The sequence below is a fragment of the Pelobates fuscus genome, chromosome 10, assembly GCF_036172605.1.
Source record: "Pelobates fuscus isolate aPelFus1 chromosome 10, aPelFus1.pri, whole genome shotgun sequence".
Lineage (NCBI taxonomy): Eukaryota > Metazoa > Chordata > Amphibia > Anura > Pelobatidae > Pelobates > Pelobates fuscus.
In genome coordinates this window covers 131,180,192-131,201,436 of record NC_086326.1, presented here as the reverse complement: position 1 = coordinate 131,201,436, position 21,245 = coordinate 131,180,192, and the positions used below count along the sequence as shown (strand labels likewise).

General features: G+C 41.1%; 1 protein-coding gene across 1 annotated transcript in view; it reads left to right on the top strand.

Annotated features, from left to right (window-relative positions):
* The window catches only part of CDH23 (cadherin related 23), a 909,735-nt gene that overhangs the window by 342,829 nt on the left and 545,661 nt on the right, over positions 1-21,245 (top strand). Inside the window, exon 9 of the mRNA XM_063435341.1 lies at positions 8,341-8,419. Coding sequence (XP_063291411.1) covers positions 8,341-8,419 — 79 coding nt within the window. The remainder of the gene's footprint in view (positions 1-8,340; positions 8,420-21,245) is intronic.

The following is a 21,245-nucleotide window of genomic DNA, read 5'->3' as shown; positions in this document are numbered from 1 at the left end:
AAGAGTAAATATCTATACGGACTCTAAGTATGCGTTTTTAACCACTCATGCCCACGGAGCTTTGTATAAAGAAAGAGGACTACTGAATTCAGAGGGCAAAGAAATCAAGTACGCAGCTGAAATCCTACAACTATTGGAAGCAGTGTGGGAGCCGAAAGAAGTCGGTATCATACATTGTCGAGCGCATCTGAGAGGAGATGGTGATGTAACCAAGGGAAATCGGATGGCAGATAGTGCAGCTAAGCGTGCTGCTGAATCAGGAAGACAGGAGTATGTGGGGCATATAGCTGCTCTTATACCAACTCCACTGTCCCAATGGACTCCAGTTTATACAGCTCAAGAAGAGGAGTGGTTAAAGACTGAACCGGGAAAGTATTTGGAGAACAAGTGGTATCAGCTAGAAGATGGAAGAATAGTCATACCAGCATCACTAGCGGTAGAAATTGTCCAAAATTATCACAACGGGACACATTCTGGGAGAGACAGTACTGAAGAATCTCTCAGGAAACATTTCTACATACCAAGATTGTCCAACTTGACTCAGGCCATTGTACGCAGATGTGTAACGTGTGCTAAGAATAATGCAAGACAAGGACCAGTAAAGCCACCAGGAGTCCAGTTTATGGGGGGACTCCCCATGTCCGATCTACAAATAGACTTTACAGTAATGCCTAAATCGGGTGGACATCGTTACCTGTTGGTAATTGTGTGCACCTATTCAGGCTGGGTAGAAGCATGTCCTACTCGTACAGAGAAAGCAGGAGAAGTTGTAAGATTCCTGCTACGAGAAATAATACCCCGATATGGACTACCCTGTTCTATAGGATCGGACAATGGTCCAGCTTTTGTTCATCAGTGCCTACAACAACTGACTCATATGCTTGGTATAAAGTGGAGGCTTCATACTGCATATAGACCCCAGAGTTCTGGTAAGGTAGAGAGAATGAATAGAACTATAAAGAACCAGTTGGCTAAAATGTGTCAGGAAACCCAACTTAAGTGGAACGTTCTCTTACCCATAGCTTTATTGCGAATCCGCAGTACCCCTACCAGAAGGATGGGCCTCTCTCCTTTTGAAATCATGTATGGGCGACCACCTCCCGTACTTGGTAACTTAAGGGGGGACTTGAGTCAGTTGGGAGAAGGAATTACCCGGCAGCAGGTTGTAGAGTTGGGTAAGACTATGGAGGAGGTACAGAAATGGGTACAAGATAGATTACCTGTGAATATTTATCCCCCTGTTCATAGTTATCATCCAGGAGATCAAGTGTGGATTAAAGAGTGGAATAATGTACCGTTAGGGCCCAAGTGGAGAGGTCCTTATGTTGTTCTTTTGTCTACCCCTACAGCGATAAAAGTAGCCGAAGTAACTCCGTGGATACATCACTCCAGGGTTAAACCAGCAGCAGTCGATTCTTGGCAAGTTACAGTAGATCCAGAGAATCCCTGCAAGATCCGGTTAAAACGCACTACTCAGTCGGAGTAACGAGGAATTATTGTGGATTACAAATTTTATTGTTACAGGTGTGAGTGAGAAGGCCATAATAAAGCCTGTCCGCTTACCATCACATAGTGTATAAGCCAGGAAAGTCTCGAAGGGACACCTGTGAAGACGAGCAGAACTCCATTCCCTGCAGCCCTCACATCCTGGAAGCTGAGGTTCCATCGCACGGACGAAGACTGAGGATGACGGCGAAAGATGTGCTTTTGATTGTGTTTATTTACATGTGTTTTTATATTCAGGAAGGTAGAGGTACCGACACTCCTAGCTGTGAGGTATGCATTAAGACTACGAGAACAGGTAACCATATTTCCCAAACCCTAATTTGGCATTCACAATACGAATGTAAAGGAGAGGTATCAAGATGTAGATACCTAAATATAGACTATAGTGTGTGCCATTTAGGAGTAGGAGAACCTAAGTGCTTCAGTCCAGAGTATCAACCTCGTACAATTTGGTTGACTCTCAGGAATGGAGATCCTCAGGGGACCCTAATTAATAAGACGGTGTTAGAATCCGTATATTCTTCGGGTGTTCTGCTATTTGATGCATGTAAGGCGATATCAAGTGGTAGAAAGCCGTGGAATGTATGTGGGGATCTTAGATGGGAGAGGACGTATGGGTCTAACGATAAATACATTTGTCCCAGTAGCAAAAATAAATATGTGAGTCCTAGATGCCCAAATAAAGACTATAACTTTTGTCCATATTGGTCTTGTGTGGGGTGGGCGACTTGGGGACAGACAGTAGATAAAGACATGATAGTGACTAAGTTGCCGACTAGCCCTTATTGTAAGTCTATGGAATGCAACCCAGTCCATATACTTATTAATAACCCCGACAAGTTCTTAGATAAGTATGGAAATTTATTTGGGTTTCAAATATACGGGACGGGTTTAGATCCTGGGACAATATTATTTATAGGGATAGAGACTGATACGGTATCCTCCCAGACTCATCAAGTATACCATTCCTTTTATGAAGAGATGAGTATAGATAATAAAATCCCCCATAGCGCTAAAAACCTGTTCATTGACCTAGCTGAAAGTATTGCCGGTAGTCTTAATGTTACCAACTGCTATGTGTGTGGAGGTACTAACATGGGAGACCAATGGCCTTGGGAAGCAAAGGAGGTAATGTCCGGTTCTGAGGCAGTTGACCAACTAATATCTACACAAGCCGATTATCATTTGAGTGTTAGAGGTAAATCTGAGTGGAGATTAAAGACCTCCATCATAGGTTATGTTTGCATAGCAAGGAAAGGAATAATGTATAATACTTCTGTAGGAGAATTAACTTGTCTAGGGCAAAAAGCTTATGATGATGATACTAAAAATACAACTTGGTGGTCGGCTTCAAATGTCTCAGAACCATCTAACCCGTTTGCTAGATATGCCAGTTTAAAGGATGTGTGGTTTGATTTATCCATCACATCTACCTGGAGAGCCCCAGCAAATTTGTACTGGATCTGTGGTAAGAAAGCCTATTCGGAGTTGCCACAGGACTGGGAAGGGGCATGTGTGTTGGGTATGCTCAAACCATCCTTCTTCTTGTTACCGATTGAAACAGGTGAGACTTTAGGTGTTAAAGTGTATGATGTGAATCATAGGAAGAAAAGGGGACCCATAGAGATAGGCGCCTGGGAAGATAATGAATGGCCTCCCCAGCGTATTATAGATTATTATGGGCCAGCCACGTGGGCTGAGGATGGTACCTTTGGTTATAGAACCCCTATTTATATGCTCAACCGTATTATAAGATTACAGGCGGTGGTTGAGATTATCACAAATGAGACATCACAAGCGCTCAATCTTCTAGCGAAGCATAACACCAGGATGAGGACAGCAGTCTACCAAAATAGATTAGCCTTGGATTACCTTTTGGCAGTAGAGGGAGGTGTATGTGGGAAGTTTAACCTAAGTAATTGCTGTCTTCAAATAGATGACGAAGGGCAAGCAATAGCTGAGCTTACTAGCCATATGGTTAAACTAGCGCATGTGCCTACTCAGGTATGGAAAGGGTACAATCCAAGTAGTTGGTTTGGTAGCTGGTATGAGTGGTTTGGAGGGCTTAAGGCAGTGGTAGGTGGAGTCCTACTGATTTTACTGTTGTGTCTACTCCTACCGTGTCTTATACCCTTAGTAGTTAGGTCTGTGCAAAGCCTGATAGGAAGTATAGCAGAGAGGAAGGCTGCTGCACAGATAATGGCGATATATAAGTATAAGGCTCTAGATCAGGGAGAACCAATGCAAGAAGATGAATGTTGAAGATTCACATCATAAGATAAGTCTGGTCTGGTTCATGGTAACCTGAGGTATATGCAAACCAAGGTTAAGTGATGCCTCAAGTAATTGTGAAATATCAGAGGCATCAAAGGGGGGAATGTGATGTAATTCCAGTAAAATACAAGTTTAGCAGGCTAAGATTGCCACAAGGCATATGTATGTATATGTGTTTGTAGTATCAGTTAGTTAATAACACGTAGCTAAGATACTGTCATCACTGTACTGACCAGGTGCAGGAATGTAAGAACTGGAATTACGCGTCCCTCTCCTTTGTATCCGATGAGCCACGTGGTTAGACCGGATGGATGAGTTTAGACTCTATTCATTAAATAGGTTAAGGGTATGTGTGGGTGTAGTTAATTGTGGGAGGAGCTACAGTGCTATATAAGGAATGTACTCTATGTATTCAGTACTCAGACTTTGCTGTATTTTGGTGACGCTAGTCCCTCTGAGTCCCGATCGGTGATCCAATAAAGAATCTCTTCCTTCCTGAAGAAACCTGTGTCCATCTCTCTGTGCTTGGCTTCCGTCAGTTTCTCCGGTATCAATAGTACATGGGTTATTAAACTAAATACAATACAGCTATGGATTGATTTGCAATCATTTGAGAGATATCACGATGGACCAAATAGACAGGTTTGTCAAAATGACTGTTTTTCCAACAATAGCTAACTTAACTTTAAATTATTAAAAATGTTGAAGTTTGGTCATTGTTGGAAGAATACAAAAACAAATGTTGTGCAATAATATGTACCTAATATTATTGGGTTTTTTTAATTTAAGGGGAGGGGAGGGGTGACAGGTAGCAAAAAAATAAAATAAAATAATACTACCTAATTCTAATTTTAATATTATTAAAAAGCATCTTCTTAATTATGTAAAAAATAGCATCTTCTTAATTATGTAAAAATATTGTATTCAACTGATTTGTTTATTTTTTTGAGGTGGGGTGCGTGGTAGGTAGGGGCAGGTTCAATTGAAATAGTTTTGCATCGTTTCCTGGCAGGAGAGAGGTTGTCACTTTTGAGCAGGTGACATACAGCTTATTGGATTTAGTGACTTAAGGTGTCCTTCCTTTACCCTTCCAGTAATTGGACATCATGCTAATTTTCTAAACAAGAGTAAAATAAATGAATTTATTGGACAATCTGCCTCTGACAGATACTACCAAAACAGAGCCGAGCCAGCAGTGTTTGTCCTTAGATGGAACAAATGGACATTATATTGCAGTAGCAGGCGGAATGCAGTGAATTGGGGAGAAGTCCTGTGTGTGGATAATTTCAGGTCCCTTCTTTGCTGGTCATTTTATTGCCTACTCTCCTATTATATACTTATTACAGCGTAGATTATTTTGTTATGAGGCATTATAGATATTTCTTAAACAGTCTTTCTCTTTCTTCTTCCCTGTAATAGACAATGTCACTGTGATATGATGTCATATTCCTGCACCTTCAATGTGTAATGCAGAGTACTGGACAAAGAGCAATGAAAAGCAGTCTGCCATGCATGCATACATTCCAAATGTCCTGAATCTGGGACGACAGTCACAATTATGGATCACTGTCTTCACTTTCTAGTTTTCTGGTTTTGCTGGTATTCCACCTTGGGACATCACGAAAAAAGTCATCTCAAATTGCAGTCTCTGTGCATTAATAAAAGTTCTCATGGTTGAGTGAAAGGTTTCCAAGTATATCTGCCCATCCAGGAGAGATTTAACGATTCTCTGGCCCTGTGCAGACCTAATTGGCTAATTTGCTTGGCCAATTTTGCTTAGCGTCTCAAACAGCTGCTGTGCTTACACATGAGCTTAAATGGTCTGTGTATAATTCTAGCTACACATTGTCTTAGCTGAACTTTTAGCAAATGTATAGTATAATGGATTTAACAAAAATAATATACTCAGCAAAGGCTTGTCTGCCCTAAAGGAAGGTGTATAACCTTCCTTGTACTGCTGTGGGAGTCATATTGACCCCCATGGGCTTTTATTTACTTTATAACATTGTTAGTTAAAAAAGTCAGATAAATGTGCTGCCAGAGCATATTTATTGTAGATGTTTTACTCTCTACCTGTTTATCATGTTTGGCTGCTAGAATTTAGGCTGACATTAATTCCAGTCGAAATTTGAAAAAAATATTGTCTGAACTCAGTCGATATTTCTTTACTACATTTTTTTGAAGAACTGCAAATCTTTAAATGTATCCGACACTTGGATACAACTATGTATAGATGTAAACAACTTGCTAATTAAGATGAGTACTTTTATTGAGATCTTTGCCATGGAGCAGGGTATATATACTGGACAGTAAATGTCCTTTCAGTTTGCCATTGAGTAGCACTCCATACAGCATATAGTTTTGCCCATCTTAACTTTTGAGTCTGTCTGAACTCCTAATCCAGAGATTGCAGAAAACTAAAATACATCGCAATTTTAGACCAAAAAATGAACTGAAAAAATATGAGTTGAAAATGTATCCAATCTGGCTTCTTTGGTCTAAACTCTAAATTAAACAATTGCTGTGTCGATTTTTCTCCTAGTTTTGAGTAAGTAAATAAACTCCACAGCGTTATTACGAGCACTTCTGCTTCAGTTACAGACTTTCAAACCTGGTTAGATTACAAAAATACAAACTCTATTATTCAACCTTAGAAAGTGCCTATAAGTAACCAAAGCTAAGGTTGTTATTGTATTCATTGAGCATTCATGTAATCCCCTTTGTAACAGTGCTGCCATTTTTTTTGGCATTTATTAAATGAATGAATGTAATTATAATAATTTTGTACAGGAATCTCACACCAAGTTATTTAGAATTTCCCTTCTCTTGGTAAATGGCAATATGCATTTCGGACGATGTGTTTAAAGATAAGCCTAAGGAACATTCTGGAAAACCGATTCATTTATATTTGGCAGTGCGCGCAATGTTCCAGACTCTTCTATTTTCATTTTCATTTCTATGAACTTTATGTATTTTGAAATTTAAAAAACTATTTCCCCTCTACTGTGTACATAAGGTAAAGATACGTCTAATTCTAATATGTTACGGAAAGCAAGCTTTATGTGAATAGAAATGATAAACATTGGATAAACATAAATCTGTATTTTAGAGTACCGGGCACAATGCATTGCCTCCAGGAATGTGAGAGGGTGATAGGGTTTGTAGTGTGGTAGCCCAATATGCAGAATATACGACCAGAAACCAGGGTATTCGAAAGGCGTAGTCAAACAAGAGTAATCCAAAAGTCATTGTCAGATATAAGGTCAGTCCATGCAGCAATGGTTCACAAACAATGAGGTGTGACTTTTTAAAGAGGCATATACCCCTGCTGTGTTATACCTGCACCACCAGTGTCACTCTTCCTTCACTCCACACAGCTTTGTTATATGAGAAAAATCTGTGTGTTAGGTTAGATTGGGTATTGGGTGACATGGTACCATTCTTAAAGGGACACTGTAGGCACTGTATCTGCTTCACCTCATTAAGCTGGTTATAGAATCTCCTGGTGCCATCATTCCATTCAGCATTACATTTTTTATGTTTTTATGTTCTAATGCTAAATGAGAGTCAACAGCCCCGCTCCCCCTGTTCTGCTTTGGCAAATGAGGAAGTATTAGCCTGAACAGCAGTGGGCAGCTGTGATTGGCTAAGAGTGCCAGCTGAGTGTTTAGAGCCTATCAAAACTCAGAATGATGGTAGGAAGGATTTGACCACAAGGAAGTTTGTAATCTCTGCCTTAGGCACACCTCCACAAAGGGATGGCCATTGACCCTTATTTAGTGTTAAAATGCTCTAGAACGGTTTAAAGGGATTCTCCAGTGCCAGGAAAACAAACCCATTTTCCTGGCACTAGAGAATCCTGGAGTGACCCCCTCCCACCCCCATCCCACGTCGCTGAAGGGGTTAAAACGGCCGCTGGAGGCCCTCATGCATCGGGTGAGGATGTCCAGCGTCGTTTAGACGACCAAAGGTCATCTAAGAATCCGGAAGTCCCTCTAGTGGCTGTCTGGTAGACAGCTACAAGAGGAGGACTTAAAACGCAGAGGTAATTATTATATATATATATATATATATATATATATAATTACACTTGCAGGGTTAAGGGTGCTGGGAGTTGGCACCCAGACCACTTTAATGAGCTGAAGTGGTCTGGGTGCCTACAGTGTCCCTTTAACACTGAATGAACAGACAGTGCCAGGGAATTTCAGGCACTAATACCAATACAAAGAGATGAAATTGTTATTGTGACTACAGTGTCCCTTTAATTAGTTAGTGTTTGTGTATGTGTAATAGATAAGCATTAGTGATTAAATATTATTCTCTTTCATGCAATGAACAGTAATTATATTGCTTTGTGGGATAAATACTGAAAAGTGCTAGAAGAAAATGTAAACTAATCTTAATATTTATTAAAGTATTCCATTGACAGCATTTACCATTATCTCAGGATATTGAAGGTGGTGTGTGTCTCCATCTAACAATGGCAAGCTTCAATTCTTAAGAATTGCATCTGATTTCCTTTACCCATCCTGTAATTAGCATGTCCTTTCTTCTTTACAGGGAACAACTGTTCGCATGATAACCGCCGTTGATCAAGACAAAGGACGTCCCAGAGGAATTGGCTACACGATAGTGTCTGGTACGTTTCTTGAGAAAAGTCTTGTTTCTGTACGTGTAATTCAATGAATATCTGTGTCTTCTTTTCAACATGAATCAACACAACATAATCAGATTTATTTAACATTTGAATGATCAGCAGACGGATACATTTTTCCAGAAAAGGCTAGACGAGCAATGAAAATTGTGAACATTAAAGCCATACTTCTTACTGTAAATATGAAATTACAATGGGAAACATTGATATATCAGAGATGCTTTGACAGAGCTGTCACAAGATCTACTGGTGGTCCATGTCCTCTTTTAGCGTGGTGCTGGATGTCAATCTTTCTCTTCATTTAATATGAAAAACACTGAAACGTCTAGATACAGACAATGCACCTTGCACAGGGTCCCCGACAACAGCAGAGACATCTGCAATGAAATGTTTGTACATTTAGGAGCATTTTAAAATTAACAGTTAACAAGCTATTTCACTGTAGCAAGCAAGGAAATGGATTCTCTTCTCAGAACTATAATGTTTTTGTGATAAAACACAGAGCAGGATTAGCCATACGCCAGCCTTGGGCCCGAGGGTTAAGCAGAAGCCCTGGAATTATGAAAATACTTGGGCCAATTCACCAAACCTATATGAACAACAAAATGGGTGCCCGAACCTATAACCTGACAAGAGCCCCATGGGATCTTAATCCTTCTCTTTAACTGTTAAGAAATCTGAAACTGTTATGATTCTCTGTTAAAAATATTGTTATGTCTGTGTTTGTCTATCTTCTAACATACCTTCTCTGATATTTACCAGCTATCTTTTTTTTTTTTTTTTTTTCTTACAACGTTTTAGTAAACATTTTTCATAATCAATGTACAGGCTCACATGACAGTTCTGTATATAAACAGAAAACAAAATATTAATACTTTGTTCTATTACTGAAAGCAGATCTGTCACCAAAATACACTTAATCTAATCTACTTCTAAATAGCTCCCTGGGTCTGGTTTTCATAAAGCACATAAGGAAAAATATGGACTAAGTTTCCTACGTATAGGGGTGAAGTTGACAAAGGTGACAAAAATGTCCTGCACAAGGAAGAAAAATACTAAATATAAATAATGGCAAGAGATAATGGAGCGGATATACTCAGTAAGATGTAGGAAGCTAAAAGAAAGGAGAACCAAAAGAAAAAAGTGACCAATTCGTTTTAATTGTACGAGGTTATGGTACATAATAACATACCTCATAGAACATTTGTTAGTTAGATTCTGTTTAATTGATTCCTACATTTTGTCAAAAGAAAAAAGTATGGTCCTCAATAACCACCCAAATTTAGAAAACAACAGACCACAAATAACACAAAATGCAAATGATAAACAATTGTCTTATCACCACACTGTCTTGAGGGCTATAGAGTCAAGAAATTGGACCATCAAGAAATTGTAACAAATAACCATACTTGAGATACACAGATAATATCTCATAAATCTGATACCAAACTATAGCTTTTTTTAGTTGCTAAGAAGAGATGGCATAAAAACATTTTCAAATGTTTCTTAAAACAATAGGGAAAATATGTGGAGCAGAGCCATACCCGGATCTGGATGACTAGAAACTAATGTTAAAGTGTTAACCAATTTAAAAACTTCTTCCTCAAATGGAGTTTTGGGCATTCCCACCAAACATGTAAATATGTTCCTCTGCCCTCACTATTTCTCCAACATTTTTAGACGTCTCCTGAAACACATGAGAGAACCTTTCAGGTATCAAATACTACCTTGTCAGAGTTTTGCTAAATAATTCCAAATGAGAAATAGAATAATTCAGGCCCTTCATAATATATATTGACCAACACATATTTGGAGATCTGGTCTCACTGGCTATTGACTACTCCCACAGCTGACTTCGCACCCAGGCTTAGGTATTAACCAGACCAGATGGACAAAAGGATTGCGGAACCCCTGTGCGCCCTCTGGCCCCACAACCTTCTGTCATTCCCCTGTTTTCCTACTTCCTCTTCTTATACTTACTTCTCTCATCCTGTCAAGTCACACTCTCCCGATCACAAGAAGAGACTCCCCACGTAAGGGTAGAAATTCAGCTCAATGTGACACTCACAGACCCGAAAACTAGACCGGGTCTACCGAAAACTGACCAACTGAAACAAATAATTAATAACCGACAAGACCACAAATGATACACCATCCCAATTCATGGGAATATGACCCAAGTCAAGAGATGCCTCTAAGAAGTCTAAAAATGGTACAGGACATGGAGGCAGAAAAGTACATAAAAGGGAAACTTAGAGGCTTGACAGCAGACCATATACGAATGTTACCCAAGCCCTGTGCGGCCAGTTGGTTACGCTTACCCTAATGGTTTGGTGAGACCTGCGAGTCTCAGATACTCATTTATCTCACAGTGTACTTTACTGATCGCACAGAAATATGAAAGGACCTGTATGTCCGAATTACTGATGTATTGTTCATCTAAAAAAACAAAAAAACAAATATAAACCTTCCAATAAAAAAAATTACTAAGAAAAATAAGATATTCCTGGCTAATCATGGCAGCATCACTTATGGGTAGCTCCTCCCTTAGCAGTCACAGGACAGGAATTAATTAGATTAATTAATTAATTAGACTGATAGGTATAAAGAGTCCCTCCTCCCCTTACACCACAGTCTTTTTTCCTGTCCTTAGCAAGTTCTACAGGACTTTTAACCTTTTCTTTTGTGGCCACCTTCCTGCGTTTGTCGTGGGTTCGTTCCAAATGAAGTTCAGCCTCTCTTCATTTGAAGGACCCAGTAAACAGCCTGCATGGGCAGGACTAACTGGGTCAGGTTCTGTGTAAGTACTGAACCGCTGCGTGGGATTTAGGTGTTCTGAGGGAGACACTGGATTTCTATTTGCCTGATGGGGTTGGTCTTCCTTAAAAATTCCCCTTGTTATCAGCTTGCCCCTCTTAATTGGGGTCCAAAATATCCCCCCCCTGCACCTATTTCTGGCAGTTCTTGGGATCCATACTATGGGGCCCTGGAGTGCTCCTACCTGTTGCTTGTCCGGTTTCATGTGGGGTCTCTTGGATTGTTGGCTATACCTTCTGGCCCATGGGGCTATTCCCCGACTGCCTGTGGCTTCCTGGGGGTTCGGGCATCGCAGGCTGGGACTCGGTTTGCTTTCCAGCATCAGGCTGGTGCTCGCGGCCGGATCCGGCGAACCCGGAAGTGATTTTCATTGGCCGCGAGCGTTTGGAACGCACAGCGTGCGTTCCAGCGGTCTGCGCATGCGCGGACCGGATGGTTTTTCCCGGCTCTATTTAAACAGGCAGATTCTGCCTGTCTGATCGTGCGCTGCATCAGCTGTTCGGAGATCTCGTTCCTGACTCCCCTGCAGTTCGCCCTTTGCTGTTTCTTGGCTGCCTGGAGGTCTTTGTGTCATTATAAGGTAGGATTCCTGATTATTCTTGTTTGAGGTTGTTTTAATTTCTCTTGCTGGTCAGTCTGCTCTGACCTTTTGATTAGGATTGTGTGTTGAATTTCCCTTGGTTCTTCCTTGTAGTATGGATTCCCCCTCTGCCTCTGCAAGATCCCTCTCTAGAAAACATAGGTGAGCCATTCAATTTTTTCTATTGGGGGGGGTTGTTAAAAAGAGTGCCTAACTAAGCCTGTAATATATGTCATATATGGCTTTATTTCAGCCCCAGCAAGCATCTGGATTCCCCAGCGAGGAAATCAAGGGAAAAGTCCAATAAATGCATTAATTGCTCATCACCTGCTCCGCCTGGAAGGAACCTCTGCAGGGAATGCTTGTCGGAAGCGGCTAATGTCCCCAGTAAGACTTCACCGCAGGATGATCTTAAGCTCTGGATTTCCCGTGCAATTGCTGAGGGTTTTAAGTCTACCACGGGATGTGGTGGCCCTCCTAAGAGACGCAGAGCGGAACCTCAGTCTTCCAGCTCTGAGGAGGATCCGGACCTGTGGGAGGTCTCTGATGAGGGGGAGGAGGAGGCGGACTATGTCTCCAGGTCTCTGGACTCTAAATCTGTGGATCGGCTTATTAACCTCCTCAGAGACACTCTTAGCCTCACGGAAGAAAAGTCTGAATTGAAAGAGGCTGACAGGTTTTTTGAGGATCTGAAACCTAATAGACCGACGTTCCCTGTGCATTCCTCTATAAAGGACATGATCCTTCAGGAGTGGAATAAGCCGGAGAGGAAGTCCACCTTGAAAAACAAATTCACTAGGACTTATCCTTATTCTGCCGTGGACTGCTGCCTTTGGAATTCGGTTCCCAAGATTGATGCCGCAGTGATCCATATGGCTAAAAAGACCACGCTTCCTATAGACTCCATGGCATACTTAAGAGAACCTATGGAAAAGCGTATGGATGGTGACCTGATTAAAGCCTATCTGGCGCTAGGCTCCGCCCTTCATCCGGCGGTGGCGCTGACCACTCTCTCCAGGGCCTTGCGAGTTTGGCTCGCTAATTTGGAGGAAGATATTGACCAAGGTGTCCGTAGAGAACATCTCCTGGGAAGTCTCAAGGATTTGAGCCTTGCCACTGAATTTTGCTCTGAAGCCTCCCTGGACATCACTCGCATGATTGCCAAAGGTATGGCCCTATCGGTGGCCTCCAGAAGGGCTTTGTGGCTTCATTCCTGGGGGGCGGACTATGCCTCCAAGGCGTCCTTGTGTGGTCTACCGTTCCAAGGGGACCTCCTGTTTGGTAAGATCCTGGAGGATGCCATTCAGAAAGCGGCTGATGGGAAAAAAGCGTTTCTTCCACAAGTCAGCAGAAAAGGTTTTTCCTCCTCCTGGAAAACCAGGCGATTTAAGGATCGGTCCTTTCGGGACAGTAGAAGCTACAAGCCCGGAAGGGAGTATTCCAGGAACTCTTCGTGGAAGTCCTTCTCTCACTCTTCCAATAAGGCTTCCAGAGGTAGAGGTGCCAGGACCTCCGGGAAAACCTTCTGAAGGTCCTCGGGCCCATCCGGGTACGGTGGGTGGAAGACTGCAGTTCTTTTACCCGGTGTGGGCCGCAAATGTCACAGACGAGTGGGTCACCTCAATCATAAAAGAAGGCTACAGGATAGAATTTTCCTCTCGTCCACGTGCTGCCCATTTCAGAAAATCAAAAGTGTCAGAAGGTGTCAAACGAAGGGCCATGAGGACTTGCATTTCCACTCTGTTGGGACAGAAGGTGTTGGAGGAAGTCCCTTCTCACGAAAGATTCCAGGGGATGTATTCCACTGTGTTTTTGGCCCCAAAGCCCCAGGGAAAGTGGCGTCTCATCCTGAACCTAAAAGGAGTGAACGCCTTTCTAGACGTGAGGACTTTCAAAATGGAATCCTTACAGACTATCCTAAAGTGCGTAAAACCAGGAGATTGGATGACCTCCATAGACTTAAAAGACGCCTACTACCAAATCCCTGTAAACAGCAACCACATGCAGTTCCTTCGATTCTGGGCCTTAGGAAGACATTTCCAATTCCGAGGACTTCCGTTTGGTCTCAGCTTAGCGCCAAGGACTTTCTCGAAGGTCCTTGTCTCTCTGATTGCCGTCATAAGGATGAGAGGTATCGAGATATTCCATTACCTGGACGACATACTCATCGTAGGGCCTTCGCAGGGAATAGTAGAGCATCATACATTAATGGCAATGAACATCCTGCAAGATCACGGGTGGCTTCTCAACATAGAAAAAAGCTCCCTGATTCCGTCTCAGACTATCGTGTTCCTCGGAGCAGTGATAAATACCATTTCTGCTCATGTGTTTTTGTCTCCGGAGAGGGTCCTGAAGCTACAAGACAAGGTCAAGAAGCTCCAGGTTCTCGAGAAGGCCTCGGCAAGGGAAGTCATGAGTCTCCTGGGTTCTTTGACATCTACGATAGGTTTGGTGAAGTGGGCCCAATGGAAGTTTCGACCGGTACAGAGTTGTTTTCTTCTCCAGTTCGACAGAGGAAAAACGGATTGGGATCAGGAAATTTCTCTGCCCCTGCCAATAAGAAGAGAGTTGGACTGGTGGAGGAACGGGAAGAACCTAGCAAAGGGTTTTCCTTTAGAAGAACCTCCGTGGACCGTCATTACGACGGATGCCAGTTCTTCTGGTTGGGGTGCCCACCTCGATTCCTCATGGACTCAGGGGTGGTGGACTCGAGAAGAAAGTCGGCTCCACTCGAACCTAAGAGAACTGCGAGCTGTTTCCAAGGCCATTCAAGTGTTCCTTCCAGAGATCAGGAGTTCCTGGGTGTTGATCAAGACGGACAACCGAGCGGTGGCCTCTTATATAAACAACCAGGGAGGCACAAGGAGCAAGCAGCTCTTAAAAGAGCTGGCTCCTCTAATGGTGATGGCCATGACCTATCTCCAGGGACTGAAGGCTATCTATCTTCCAGGCTCGGAGAACGTAGCGGCGGATTTTCTCAGCAGGTCGGAAATTCTCCCGGGAGAATGGAAACTTCACCAGTCAGTTTTCGCTTGGATCACCCGTCGGTGGGGCATGCCCCAGATCGACCTGATGGCCTCGTTCAGGAATCGCCAGGTGGAGAATTACTACTCCCTCCACTCAGAGAGTCAGGCACTGGGCCAGGATGCTCTATCTCTTCCTTGGTCGTTCGATCTGGGGTATGCGTTCCCTCCCCTACCCATGATACCCAGATTCCTGAGAAAAGTTTGGGCAGAAGGAAAAACCGTTATTGCCGTAATCCCGATTTGGCCTCGAAGGCCGTGGTTTCCCCTACTGTCAACGCTGAGCCAGGAACAGCCTCGGCCCCTGCCTATATTGAAGGATCTGCTAACACAGGGTCCAATATCCCATCCTCATCCGGAACGCCTCAAATTGGGGGTGTGGGTCTTGAAAAAGAAAGACTTCAACAATTAGGCCTTTCAGAAGCAGTGGTCAATACTCTCTTACACTCAAGGAAGGCTTCTACGTCTTCATGCTACCATAGAATCTGGGATGTGTTTCAGGAATGGGCTTCGGCCAAGCAAGTTGACTTCATACGCCCTCGCAACACTGACATCTTGGAGTTCCTGCAGGAAGGTCTGGATAAGGGTCTTAGCATCAGCACTCTTAAAGTTCAGTCTTCGGCCCTGTCAGCTTTGTGCAACACCTCTTGGTCATCAGACCCATTGATCTCCAGATTCCTCAAGGCAGCTTTCAAGTTGAGACCGCCCTCGAGATCCACTACCCCTCCTTGGGACCTTCCGCTTGTTCTTGACTACCTGTCTGAGGATCTATTCGTTCCTCTTGAGAATTTGGATGCTGTCCTCCTAACTTACAAAACATTGTTCTTAGTAGCAATTACTTCCGCTAGGAGAATTTCAGAGATCAAGGCCTTCTCCACCTTGCCTTCTTGTCTCCAATTCTACCACAATAGGGTGTGCCTGAAACCTAATCCAGCATTTCTGCCTAAAGTGGTCTCTCGTTTCCATCTATCTCAAGAAGTGGTCCTGCCATCCTTCTATCCCAATCCTTCTTCACCAGAGGAGATCAAGTGGCATCGTTTGGATGTTATGGACTGCCTGTCTGTGTACCTTGAACGTTCTGCTCCTTACAGAAAAACTCACCAGCTTTTCGTTTTGCCTTCAGGAGCCAGGAGAGGTGAGGCAGCCTCTCTATCTACATTAAAGCGTTGGATTGCTCTTGTAATCAGAAAGGCTTATCTCAATAAAGATCGCTCTCCTCCGCTGAAGATCAAGGCTCATTCAACCAGAGCATTGTCAACTTCCTGGGCTAATTGGGCAGAGGTTCCATACGATGATATTTGCAAGGCAGCCACCTGGTCTTCCCCGATGACGTTCATGAAACACTACAAACTTGATGTGGATGCTCCTTCCACCTCATTTGGGAAGAGTGTCTTGTCTACGGTTTCTTTGTCCCGTTGATATTAAATTCAGTCATAGCATATTGATTTGTTCTGTGTGTTTTATCATACTTTTATTCCCACCCTAATTTTGTGAGCTTGGGTATTACCCATAAGTGATGCTGCCATGATTAGCCAGGAATAGAGAAAATTTATGCCAAACTTACCGTAATTTTCTTTTCCTGGCTATTTCTCATGGCAGCATCAGGGTTCCCGCCCATTTTTATTTTCAGCTTTATAATTGGACTGTGGTGTAAGGGGAGGAGGGACTCTTTATACCTATCAGTCTAATTAATTAATTAATCTAATTAATTCCTGTCCTGTGACTGCTAAGGGAGGAGCTACCCATAAGTGATGCTGCCATGAGAAATAGCCAGGAAAAGAAAATTACGGTAAGTTTGGCATAAATTTTCTCTATTGTACACCATTCTTCCTCTGATATTACCCTTTAGAAATCATGTACCCATTTTACTTTATAAAGTTACAGTTCCTGATACTTCAAAGTAAAAAGAGAAAAGAACAAATACAAATACCTAATGGCATTGTCTCCAGTAGAATTACACAAAAACAAAGTAAGATAATTCTGGTAATCAGTTACTGCATATAAAAAATATGTTTGGACACACATTCTTTTTTATAAGTTATCAGGACAATCACATCGAGACTCCGGCAGTAGTTTGTCCCATCTGCCTTTTAATTATTTCACAGGTTTCATATTTCTATGTTAAACAAACAAAAAATAATTAAAGTTAAATTATGTGCAATGATTACATTTGCAAAACAATGTTAAAGCTAAGATTAGATTAAATATCACATTAGATAAAAATAATGTTACAAAGTGAAAAGACCCACCAAATCTTGCTACATATGTCAGCAGCCGCAGGTCATATTAGAGAAAATCCCAATTTAAGGAATATCCATGATATCAAAAACTTGAGCCAGTTTGGCAAAGTTGAGGCCATTTTTCGATTCAGAATCCCACAATATCGTATATGCGTGCAAACATCTTTGTCAACTATACAAAAAGTTTTTTTTTAAATTTGTGTTACAAAAATTTAATTTGCAGAGAAAATATGGAAATATTTTAAGGTTACTGTAACTTAATGTTTTTCATCTTTATTTGATAAACCATATATTGCTGATTTATTTTATGCTTACATTTCCTTCTGTCTACCTCTATACTGTTCATTTGCTGTAGAGAGGACAAATGTATGTGTGCGCGCGCACACACACACACACACACACACACAGACCTAGACTGCAGAATTGTAAACCTTAAGCTAAATTTACGCAAAAAAAGACAAGCTATTGGTCTTTAGTGAATAAAGCCTTTGCTGTACAATTTGTTTTTTTTAAATGTAAATCTAAATATGTCTCGATTTTCAAACAATAAATGTCATCAAAAAGTTACATTTTCGACTAATCCCCGTAAGATTGTTGATCTTCTACAAGACGCCAGATTTTTACAGTTCACTTTCTTGATTCCTGCTTTTCGATTTGCATATCATCTGCTCATTCCCACCCAGACATATCAGCCTCAATGGCAGGGATGCCTTAATCCTGACCACTGGGCGCAGCTCTGCAGGAACAGCTATCATGGGAAAGAATCGAGCAAAACACATCAAAGATGCCAGTGATTAGCCTGTTTTACAGCTTGAGCACAGCACGTCTTTGATTCCGCTTAAATTTTTGGGGAGGAGAGGAAAAAATATTTTAGGAACTATTTACTGCAGCTGCAGCTCATCTGGTGCAGAGACTGCTGGGAAAGTTAATTGCACTCTTTGCTGAGATTGCGGCATCACTGTGCTTCTATCCAGGACGATAACAAGATCTATATTCTAGTCAGATTAGGAAGGCCAACACATTTAATTTCTGCCATATGGATATGTTGATCACCTTTCTTGCAGTAAGTTAGATATAGAGTACCTTTTATATATATATTTGTGTTACAAGGGTGATAGACACATTTCTAGTTCGTAATGTTCTCCCCATCATTGCTAGTACGGCAACTGACTTTTAAAAATATTCAAAACTAATTTTTGTTCGTTTATTTTAATTTACAGTTTTTAGTTGATAGTTTTTTATTGTTTTATTTTTTTTAGATTTTTTTGAGGTTCATAACATACAAAGCACTCTTATTTTGGAGTAATCAGTAGTAATAAAATCATTTTGGACTTGTGTGACAATATCGGAGTTTCTCTTGGCACCCATATCCTGCCATCTTAGCAGTCGCACACATAATGTGGAAATGACAATACTGGGTTAATGCTAAGACAACAAGGCTGACAATGCTGGGTTAATCCGCCTCCAGTAATCTCATCCTATCATTGCCATCCATAGCTTGGCAGAAAGCTGAGGGACAGTGACCTTGTATGTCCATGGCTGTCCAAGTTTGGATTAGATTACCAGCTGCCTTATGTCTTTGTAGATCAAGAACACTTGTGTGATTATTAGTATCTGTGTTTGGGGTTATTCTATTGTTTATGTTTGCCTCTTGTTAGTTGTTAGTCAGTTCGTCAGTGAGAGATTTATTTGCTGGTGAATTTTGCTTTACAAAAACGTTTCTGTGTACTTTCTAACTTGCTGTGGATAATTTATGTTCATCTTTATTCACATAATAAAGATAATGCTTTGAATGTGAGCTACATTACCATGTTTATTGTATTTGCCATCGAGTTAAGGGAGAGCGACAACTAACACTTATACTGTATATCTTCTGAAATAGTCTCTAGGTCTGTATTACATTTAAGCCCTACCAAGGGCTTGATTTTTTTTTAATATCAGAGTAGGCAGTAGACCTACAGGAGCTTGTCTACAAGGGGCAACATCCCTCTGTACAAATGTACATTTCCTCTTTTTAGATCCATTTTCATATACCTTTTTATTTTATTACATGATAAATCCTTTAAAAAAAATGTGGAGGGAAAAAAAATATTTTTCCTGGCTCATTTGTGATTATGGAACAGGCAATGGAGAACTGTTGTTTTTTTGGGAAGAAGGTAGAGACACTGAGAATACTTTTCTTACAGATTACTGAAATAGAAAAAATGACAATATATATTTGCACCATTAAATGCGAACATATTCTGGAGTCTTTTATACTATTTGACACATATTACTTGTTCTATATTTTGTGCATGTTTTAGTTAAGCTTAATGTCACCCGATAAAGTCCGATAAAAGTCTGTGCCATTCAGCAGCTTGATTGAGGTCAAAGCATTGTTTGAAGGACACATACAGTAATTAATCCTGCAGAGTAATCCACACAACATTTTGGCAGATTTATGGAGTGATTCTAAAGCTGTAGTGACTTTGCCATCCCATCAGTCATTTCTAGGCTAAGCAAGTGACTTGTTCTGTAATAGGCTAGGCTCTAGAAAAGGCTTTTCATTTGGTCAGCTTTCTGGCTTCACAAAGATTAATTTTCCTTTACCATGCAAACTTGGACAGGGCTTTGGGTATACAGCATGAGGTGCTCAGAACAATAACGTAGACCTCTGTAAAATGTCAAATTGACGTTGCTCGCATTTCATCATTCAAAAAGCAATCCTGCATTGAAATTGTTTTAATTTGTTGAATGTTAATCTCACTATTTGGTCATTGTATTGCATGAACTGCTGTCCACAGAATTGGTATAGGAATTCCCGTATGAAGCATACATGACATCAGGCTAGTTCTGTGGGATATTGATAGACCCTGAATAGGAAAGATATTATCGGTCTTCTCTCTAACACTTACTAAGTCATCCCTTTCTTTTTTGGCAAAATCCAGTACGAATTCTACTGGTGTAATGGAGCACCAAACATATTCTTCCCATGCAGATTGCTAGTTGGAGGGTTTATAAAAAATACTTCCTGTTACTGTGATAGGTGCTCACAACAAAGGCTTGTGGATGGAATGCTGACTGAAACAATGTGACATTGTGAAGTATCTAAAAGGTCTTTCCCCAACACACTTAAAGGTGCAACTAAGATCCTCATCCTTCGATTTTATCCTCAGAACACATCAACAGGTCAACATTTCATGATATCTCCTCACTAGCACTGGTGAGACAACCTGTTTTCATTTAATGTTAAGGATTAGCGGTGCACTCAATTTCTGGACTGCTGGTGGGTCCTGAAGGCTTGTTGTGCAGATTAATAGATTTCAAGAAGCTATTTAAGACATCGGGGCTCAAACCAGTCCCGAAGCACAACGAACGGCCATGATCTAGAAATAACTCGTCATTGTTCTAGTAGAAATATCAATATAAAAAGTATCTTTGATGTTCTCCATCAAACACGTTGATATAGAACTGATTTACTGAGTGATAATATAGCATAATATAAACAGAATAACTACAGGCCAAAATCAATCAATAAAATAGTATATCTCATATTCCGAAGAAATCGTTTTCCAAGAAGGTCAACAAAACTCTCTATTTAGTGAATGAAACACCAGAGATTAAAAATCTAAACGTTTAAAACGAGTGTTACATAAGTTGTTAAGAAAGAGAATCACTTATACAAATAATTATTTGAAATGATAGAATAATGTAATAAATATGTATATGCTAAGGGTGATTGGGATATGTCTTTTTATACATTTTCTTGTGTAAATAAATGGCTTTTCGTAATATACTTCTATATCACCCTATGTCATCTATTAAAATAGTAATAAGCAGCAATGGAGGCTCCTGTTCCACAGCCTTCTTGAGAGGCTCCTACCCACAGACTATGGGTCTGATCCTAGAAGACCCTAAAATGAGCTGTTGTCCCTGTGGGTGAAGGGCCCTAGTTGCTTGTTGTATTACAAAATAATCCCTATGCCCTGAGAACCTTTGTCTGTTTTATTTTGTGTTATTATGAATGCCTATATGCTTCCCCATATGATTTGGTCCTATGTATTAAATTGAATGTATTGATTGTTCAGGCTATACGTGCCTTTCCCCTCCCCCTTTGTTCTCCCAGCAGGACATTTTCCTATTGTTCCAGAAAAGCTCAAACTGGCTGCCCT